Here is a 9,191-nt window from a genome sequence, read left to right as displayed (position 1 = left end):
TGTGGTAGAGAGAAATAATCCTTGACTTCAGAGACATTACAACCTATCAGAGAGAGACAAGAACAGCAGCTGCTGGTATACACAAAATAAATGTGGACAGGTGAGAGGGGGTGGTCAGGAAAGCTTTGATGTGATGACTGAACTGTTGTTCATCCTCCCTCTTTGAAGAGGACCAATGACATCAAGGAGTAACTTCTTGACTTCCAAGTGAATTGGATTAAGTGAGACAGAGTTGCACAAAGTCAATAGCCTCACTCTCTTCCAGAGTTATCCAGGTCCAGTGGCAAGACAAAAATCAGGATGATTGGCAATGGCCTGGGATGTAGTGGATGACCTTGGCATCTTTGAAGCTGTCTGCTTCAACTACCTAGATGGTTATTGGAAAAAGCTGTTCTCATGATAATTGAGCTGAACCTTGAAGGAAGCTAGGGATTCTAAGAAGAGAAGGCACTCTAGACAGGAGGGATAGCTTATCTGAAATCACGGACACGAGAGATGGAGTACTATGAGGAGCAAGAAGACTGGTTTAACCAGACCAGAATGTGAAAAAGGGTAATATGTAATGTGTAATAAGGCTGGAAATGTAAGTTTCCAGTAGAAATGGTTTTTCTTTAGGAGTGGGTTTGCAGATTTATCCACCATGGACTTTTCTGAGACTTTTCCTACAAGGCATTGTACATGCAGGTGATATGTGGGTACAGGCCCAAAACCCCAGATCATGTGCCAGGTCAGAGTGTACGTAAAAGACTAATTTTTCCTTGTGTTTCTGCAGTGCTAAGAGAAGGTGACTTGGAACAAAGAAGAAGATCCTCTCTGACCTCTCCCCTCATTCTTTCTTTTTTAAAACCCCTTACCTTCTGTCTTATGTATTGGTTCCAAGGCAGAAGAACGATAAGGGCTAGGAAATAGGAGTTAAGTGACTTGCCCAGGGTCATACAGCTAGGAAGTATCTGAGGTGAGTTTTGAACCTAGGACCTCCTATCTCTAGGCCTGGCTCTCAGGCCACTGAGCCACTGAGCTGCCTCCCTCTCCTTCTCCCCTCATTCTTAATGAACACAGTTAGGGTCCTCCCAGCTTGCTCCTGAGAAGCATCTATCCCAGATATCTGGTTATCCTCTAAACTGAACAGTTCACCCCCTTTTGACTTTGAGGCAAAGGACATAACCACATGACCCATCTCAGATTCCAAAGACCCAGGAACATGTCATCATCATCCCATCTCTAGTCACATAAACCCTGTTGTCGAAAGAGTATAAAAAGCCCAGAACACATTTCCTCTAGGAGGCAGCATTCCATCTGCTCTGCCTTCCTTGGCTATCCAATTTGACTTACATTCAAATTAATAAATCTCTTGGATTTATTGGAGTCTGTCATTCTTGACAAGGGCAACCCATTCGGATCCAGGGTTTTACCTCAAAGCTCTCCCACATCACGACATGATTCTTGAGCCTCTCCAAGTCCCTAGAGAGTTATCCAGAATTTGGGACTATGGTTTTTTCCACAGGCACTCTAGTTGATTTGCAGGGGACCAAAAATGTTTAACTGGAGGACAAATTTGAGGGAGTGGTCTTTGAAAGTCCAGGAACTATCCACAAAAGAAAGAGCTGAAATGAGGCATTGAACTGTCAATAACCCATTCACACAAAATGATCCTTTTATGAGGTTCAAATGAATTCCTTGAGTGAATCAGAAAGGAAGAAACCAGATATAGAAGAGTGACAGATAGCCCATACCTCACAGTGACCTTTAAAAGTCATTTCACTGGGTCTAAGAAACTTTCACTGGGTCTAGATTCAAAAATTTCACTGGGTCTAGATTCAAAGAGGAACCCAAATCAAATCCAGAAACAGACTCAAAGAGGAACCTGGCTCTTGATGGGACAAATAGAAGAACCATAGAGATAGAGAAGGAAGAGGAAACTGTAAGAACCCAGGCAAATGGAATCACAGACAAAGGCAGCTACAACAAAGAAAGTACCAAGGATGTTGAAATTGAGATTTTGGGGTCAATTAACCAGGTCTGAGGCTGTGTTGCTGAAATCCTCCTAACCCTCATTCCAGGACTATATCCACTAAGGTGATAGCTGCCTATTTTCTTTTCCCTCTTGAACACCTTCTTGGAAACCTCAAACCTTTTTTTCAAGACTTGAGGAGAGTTTGCCTTTCTTTATTTCAAATGTTTACTTTGTCCTGCTTTGCCTGAAGCACCAGCTTTGGCAGGGAGTTCTGAACTAACAAAAAGAGAAGAAGAAAACTTATAGATCTTTTAATACTACTTCCCAGTGTGAAGAAATTGCTTTTTTGTTTTTTTATTATTTTAATCCTGGGAAGCCAATAGTAGGGGGGGGGGGAACAACCCTGAAGAATACCACACCATTCCCTTCACCCTGTTTTCTTTTCATCTTTGGGGTCCCAGCCCCCAGTACGGTTCCTGGAACTTAATAGGCACTTAATGAATGCTTACTAAATTGAATCCAACTCCCATGTTTCTGGACTCCAAGGAGCAATGGGGGCTGTGTGTGTGTATGCTCACACCCAAGTGTGGTCAAGGATGAGGAGGGCAAAGGACACAAAAGGATGAACCAGAGTCTTGTCCAACAAAGGAATCCTGGCCACCTTCTGGCCCCCCCCAGTCAGCATGTAAACAGCTCAGAGATCCAACCAATCTCTGAAAGGATCATAGAATTATAGGATTATGAGCTGAAAGAGACCTTAGAGATTATTTTAAACAACCCCTCCACTTTGTAGATGAAAAAGAGAAAACTTAAGGCCCAGAGAGGTTAGGTGAGTTGTCCAAAGTCACCATAGGTAGTCAGTAGTAAAGCTGAGATTTGAATCCAGTTTATCAATGGATTGATAAACATCAGATATAATGGTATTTTTGTTTTTTGTTTTTTAAATGGTAGGGGAAGCTAGGTAGCACAGTGGATAGAGCATCAGGTTTGGAGTCAGGAGGTCCTGGGTTCAAATTTGATCTTATACTTCCTAGCTATGTGACCCTGGGCAAGTCACTCAACCCCAATTGCCTAACCCTTGCCCTTCCTCTGTTCTTGGAATGGATACTAAGTCAGAAAGGATTTAAAAAAAAAAAAGGAATGATAAACTAGCATTCAGAAGACCTGGGTTCTTATTCCAGTTCTGACAATGTGTGACCCCAGGTAAATAATTTAACTTCTATGCCTCAGTTTCCTCATTTGTAAAATGAGGTTAATGCTACTGGTACTATCTAGAATTGCTGTTTTTCAAACCTTCAATAAAGTGTAAGCTATTGAGTGGACTGTGGACCAGACTGATACTATACTACCCAACCTTTTATCAGTGCTGATAAGGGAAAGAATGGGTAGCCCTGCCTCAGGAGAGCATCTGGTAGGGTGGTTTACGTTTGGGGAGACTTTTGTGAATGATTTATTTTGAAAGGGAATGGACCTCCCTTTATTGGAGTGAGACCCTAGGAAGAGTTAGGGGTCAGGGCAGTAGAAACCATGCCTGACCGGAATCACGGGATTGAATCCTGCCTCTAACTGGAGCTGTGTGACCTCAGGCAAGTACCTTAATCTTTCTGAGCATCAGTTTCTTGTCCGTAAAGTGAAGGTCATACCTGGACTAGCTTCTCCCCGAGTACTTGGGGGCTTAAATTAGACAGCCGACGAGGACCCAATGGAATGGCAACCTATGTAAAACACTTTTCATGCTTTAAAGCCCTATTATAAATAAAAACTATAAATGGTAACTATTATTTTTTTTTAAAGCTCTTTGCAAACCCTCGTGTGCTTTTTAAAGGACAATGATTAGTATTTTGGTGAGAATACGGTAACATGGTGGGAGAACCCGAGAACCCCTCCAACTTTTGGAACTGGGAGAGAGGGGAGGTCTTATGGAAAAGGGGATGGGGAAGGAATCTGTCCCGTGAGCTTTATTTCTAGCAAAAAGCCAAATCCTTCTCCCAGATTCTACCCACTTCAGAGGAAAAGCCCAGGTGTGGCTGAGGTTTCGGCTCTGGGAGGGCTGGCCCAGCAGGGACAGGAAGCAAGGACGCCGGGGATTGTCTCTCCCAGCAGCCGCACTCCCCAGTTTAGGAGGAAGTATGCTGGGCGCTCTCCTCCGGTGACTCCACTCGCTATATTGTTCAACAGGAAACGAGGGAGTGAGCAAGTGAGAAAGAAAGGGAGGGAACCAGCCAGCCTGCTAGCCCTTGGTCGGTCGGCATGTCCAGGTGAGTTCAGGGAGCTGGCAGCACAGCTTGGGTATGTGTGTTGGGGGAGAGGGGGAGGATCCCTTCCAGTGAACAGAGAGGAAGAAGAGGCACAGGCTCCAGAACCACTTTGGGACCCCAAGCCAAGCCAGGCTCAAAGGAACTAGGAGTAACAGCGCCGCCGCCTCCGCCCCCCCCCCCCCCCCCGCCGGCCCCCAGTCCCCAGGAGCCTTATTCCCCTTTGGAGCAGAGTTAAAGGTTAGAGAGATCTCAATCCGGACTCCAGAACATCCTAAGACAGGTTGTAGATCAGCAGGCAGAGAAATAGGGGACCGAAGAGCAAAGAGAGTGGAGGAGGGATGATGAAGGTTTAAGAAGAAAAGAACAGAGGGGAGGCAGAGTGAAAGGAAGGGGAAAGGGATCCAGAGAAGAAAAAGTGAAGCTGGAGATGGTGGGGCTCAGCGCGCGGCGAGAGGTTCTTGACAGACAGGGAAAATGGAGGGAAGGGAGGCAAACGCGTCTGGAACCCAGCTCCTCATAAACTTGGGTTGCGCTGCCCCATGGGTCATAATCCATCACTCCCCTTAGCTTCTAGACAGCTGGGAGGTGGGGAGCGGTGGGGAGCGATGAGGCATACTAATCTGGTCTGCTCAGTTCCTCTTATGCTGAACCACCTTTGGGACAATCATACCTCCCTGGCTCCTACTGGCGTCTGTTCCTAGTTCTTTAAGCGCAGGAATCAAACGGGGACCTATCCCCAATTTCACTCTCAAAGCTTTCTTCTGCGCCACCCCCCCCCCATCTTTAATGACCATCACTTGCACTCTGCTACATACTTATTCACTCCCTTGCTCTTTCCCCACCCCCAGCCTGTGGGGAGCCATTTCCCTGGTGTCTCACAACGAGCTGGAACCCAACCAATTTTCCTTCCCAACACCAACCTGACTTAGCAGAGACTTTAGAAAATTGTAAGATGGTCTTGTGGTGAGCATTAGGGGAACCATGCTAAGAGGACAGCTAAGGATAGCTAGGATTTGAGGAAGTGTCTGTTTTGACTTTGAACTGAATGCAAAATATGTTATTTGAGTATTCAAATGACCTTTCAATTTTGAGCATTTTGCAGACATCCCTTCAAGGACTGGCAAGTCCTTGGGCTCTCCCTCCCTATCTCTTGAGACTGAGGGGGCAGGATTGCACAAGGGGGTTAGGGTGGAGAGTCTTCCCTTTGGTTTCACTCTAGTCCTACCCCCCTTGGACCAGGCAAGGGGTAGGGATGGCACTGAGATTTTACCCTTCTCGCAGCAACTTCTAGACCCATCTATAGTTCCCCTTCCCCACCCCTGGCAAGGGAGAAAGAAGTGAATTCTCATCTTGTTAAGTTTTTTAAACTTCTTTCCCAGATTCCCCTACCTCAGTATTACCCCTGTCCTCCCTCATCATCTTTCCCTCCCCCATCTTTCTGAGTCAAGTTGATCTGGCCCAAATGCAATCTAATCTTTGATGGGACTCCTAAAGGTCTCCCTGATCTGAGGGGCCTCTTTGTCATCACTATAAGCTCAGAGCCTGCCCTGGCAATGAGGAGGGAGGGACGCATACACAGGAAGGAGAGGGATGCACCTCAGTTGCTGGGCTTTTTCCTTTTTTCCCAGAATATAACTTTGGTGGAAAAGGTTGTTCATTGCCCTGTATAGTTTTTGCTTGGGGTGATGGGCTCCTCTTTCCCTTCCTTACCTTTCCTCTCCCTTCTAGATCCCACCCTCAGCATTCAGAGACTCTCTGAACTTCACACTGATCTGCTCAGATGTCAGGATCCTGACTTGCTGGCCAGCTAGTAGCCTCCGAACCCCCTCAAATTCCAGCTCATGGGTCCACGAAGTGGCCAGCCCTTTGTGAGTAAGTGTCTGATGGAGACAGAAGGAGATGGAGCTTGGGGTGGGGAGGGACATTGAACTCACAGAAGCAAGACTTGTTTGGTCCACTTGCTGGCTAAGTTTGCTTATGCTCTTCTCCCTCTAAGTGCCTCCCCAAGGTTGGGGAGGAAAGTTATGGAACCCAGATATTCACTCTTTTAAGTTCCCAGGTCCCAGCAACCCAACTGCCTGCCCAGCCAGCCAGTCCGGAGCCACCTTTGTTGGGCAGGAAAAGGTGTGGTCAGTGCAGGGCTCCGAGGGGCTGAGACTTTTTTAGTTTCTGCCATTGACTCATGACCTACATAGGAAAGGGTCACAGCAGCCCCAGGATGTCAGGATCTGCATCTCTCTCTCCCTCCCATATTTTCCTCCCTCCCCTCCCCCCCCCCCCACTGTTTTCTAGTCCCCACTCTGTGACACGGGACTGCCCAGCTTGGGGAGAGGGGGTTTAAATCCTCACTTCCATAGGGGACAGTGAATTGGGGGCAGTAAGTACCACTCCTGAAGGCAACTTGGCCCTGTCTCTTCTAAAAGAGATTGTTTCTGTATTCAGGAACCAGGGAGAGGCTGGGGGTCGAGCTCCCTCCTTTGGCTAAAGTCAGATCTACATCCCCTTCCATGCTCTTTCTTTACGGTACTCCGGCTCTTAACTACTGCCTCCGGGCAATTTAGAACTTCATTGTTCTCTAAAGGTTTCCTCAGCTAGGAAGATCCCAAGGGGCTGCGGCCTGGGGTCCTGCTAATCGGAGAGAGCGGTGTGAACCGTCACTCTCAGGGCAGAAGCTGCCCAGTGGTGTGACATATACCTTCTCTGGGCGGGCCCGGGCTCCGGGTTCATAGTTATGGTGATGCTGTCGAGCCACCGCCCCGGGATGAGAAACCGAGAGAACCGGTTTCCCTAGAGTCAGTGCTCACGGGCAGCGGAGCGAGGCAGAATTGGGCACCCCCTTCCCTCCTGCCGCTCCTTCCCACGTGCTTACAGGTGCACAGGTCACTGGCCGTGATAGGTGGAGCTGGGGGGGGGGGGGAGGGAAAAACCCTTCTTTTCTCTTAGGGTGGGGCTGCTCCAGTCTAGTCTGACCCGATGCCCTCTCTGTGCCCCAAAGGGACAACCCCAAAGTGTTGTGCTTCTCATTTGACACAAGAGGAAACTGAGGCACCTTTGTCGGCGATCCTACTCCCCCTCCCCCTCTCCCTCTCTCATTTACGTCGCTAACTTCTCCGCTCCCCATTCCACCCTTTTCTCCTTCGGCAGGGTAGCGAAGCTGTGGGAAAGGCCCGGAAGCCCAGGCTGGGGCCAGAATGGAGACGGCGGATGGCGAGGGGGACGAGTATGTGTTGGTAGAGCATGCCTTCGAATACACCGGGAAGGATGGACGACGCATCTGCATTCGACCCAATGAGCGCTACCAGTTGCTGCGGCGGAGCACAGAGCACTGGTGGCATGTGAGGCGAGAGCCTGGCAGTCGTCCCTTCTACTTGCCCGCCCAGTATGTGCGAGAGCTGCCACGGCTCAGTTCCCCCAATGGCCTGGCCTCTCCCCAGATACCCTTACCCGCCGCTGCTCCGGCCACCTGCGCTCCGGAGCCGCTCACTTACGATTACAAATTCGTGAGCATCCCCGCAGAGACCGCGTCCGCCCCGTCGAGTGGTGACTCCGGGAGCCCTTCGGAGCACACGACTGGCGCCCTGGGCCGCTTCAGCTCCTTCCACAGCCCGGGGCGGCGACGCGATCCTGGCAAACGGAGCAGTTTGGCCCCCGGTCTCCCTACCACCCTTTACCTCCGACCTGCAGCCCCTATCAGGACGGCACAGTCCTTAGATGACCTGGCGCGGACAGCCGTCGTGCCCATTTCTGGGCTCCTGGGGAGCTCGGGGTCCTACAAGGCTTGCAGCGTGGCCGGCTCCTGGGTTTCCCCCCGACCCCTTGCCCAGAGTCGACCCCCCAGTCAAAGTCAGCCCTTCTCCCAAAGCCGGAGCGACTCTGAGAACATCTATGAGTCCATCCAAGACGTGCGAGGCGAGCTTCCTGAAGAGAAGGTACCAAGGGAGTGGGAGCTTCGGAAGCCTGATGGGAAGGAGTTGGGGCAATGAGTCACTCCTGAAAATCCTCCTGTGGGAACCTTAGGGTCCGAGTCTGTCCCTTTCCTTCTTTCTACTCATCTTCCCATCCCCCCAATTACTTACCCCGCCTGCCCTTCTTTCCAGTTTCCCCTTCCTCCTTTCTTTTCTCATCTTAACTCCATCTTTCTTTCAATCTCTGTCCTCGCTCTCCTTCTCTCATTGTTTCCTCTCCCTCATCTCCTACTTACTCTCTCTTATCTCTCCTTTCCCTTCCCCGCCCTCTCCCGTTCTTCATCAGACGGGTCTTCTTCGGCTGTTGAGGATAGCCTGCCCCCCTGTGGTCAGTGTAGAGAGACGCTTCTGGTGAGGATTTGATGCTAAACCTGGAGACGGCCCCGAGACGCAGATGGGGCGTCGGTAGGGTCCTGTGGCTGCAGTTTCCGCGGAAGTCCACCTCCACTGAAGCCACGGGTCCCCCGGTCTGGCTTCCCTTCTGGCCAATTACCCCGAGTCCAGTTTATCTGGATAATCCAGAGTCCATCGGTCTTACATCTGTATCATCTGTTGGTCCCCCCACCCCCAGCATAGAGACAGGGGAAAAGAATAAAGAGAGGGGAATAGGACAAGCCATTCCGTGGAGCGCGCGTCCGGTAAATTCTTTCTCCCCGCTTACTCCACCTTGTGCCATCCTCACCCCAGTCCCCCTAAGAGTGGCGGTGGCTGCCCCTGGGTTCTCCCCATTCAGACTACAGTCCCTTTCACGTTGAAAAATAACCGCAGGCTATCCGGGTGCTTAGCAAGGCGAGTCTTTGCCCAGCTATGCCAGCTATGCCAGGGGGGAGGAGTATTTCTATCCCTGCCCTACCCTAGCCCCAGGTAACTGGCCGGTTCCCTCCTGGGGGAGGGGTGGTGGGCCAGAGACAGAGGGGACTATTGACAGGGTGGGAGGAGGGATAACCCAAGAGGCTTCTGATTCTGAAGTCAAAACAAATGGGTTCTCCTTCTGGATCTGCCACTGTTAGCTAA

At 49.9% G+C, this 9,191-nt stretch overlaps 1 protein-coding gene across 2 annotated transcripts in view; it reads left to right on the top strand.

Moving 5' to 3' along the window:
• Positions 1-4,047: 4,047 nt before the first annotated feature.
• ARHGAP27 (Rho GTPase activating protein 27) overlaps positions 4,048-9,191 on the top strand; it is a 64,766-nt gene continuing 59,622 nt past the window's right edge. The window contains exons 1-3 of one of the 2 annotated variants that reach the window (XM_007482488.2): positions 4,049-4,212; positions 5,941-6,084; positions 7,357-8,141. In XM_007482488.2, coding sequence (XP_007482550.2) covers positions 7,404-8,141 — 738 coding nt within the window. In that variant the 5' untranslated portion in view covers positions 4,049-4,212; positions 5,941-6,084; positions 7,357-7,403. Of the gene's footprint in view, positions 4,213-5,940; positions 6,085-7,356; positions 8,142-9,191 lie in introns of both variants that reach the window. The other variant, XM_007482489.3, reaches the window with a different exon arrangement.

The sequence above is a fragment of the Monodelphis domestica genome, chromosome 2, assembly GCF_027887165.1.
Source record: "Monodelphis domestica isolate mMonDom1 chromosome 2, mMonDom1.pri, whole genome shotgun sequence".
In the NCBI taxonomy this organism is placed as follows: domain Eukaryota; kingdom Metazoa; phylum Chordata; class Mammalia; order Didelphimorphia; family Didelphidae; genus Monodelphis; species Monodelphis domestica.
The sequence above is the reverse complement of the archived record's forward strand: the minus strand, read 5'-3'. Positions and strand labels throughout refer to the sequence as shown.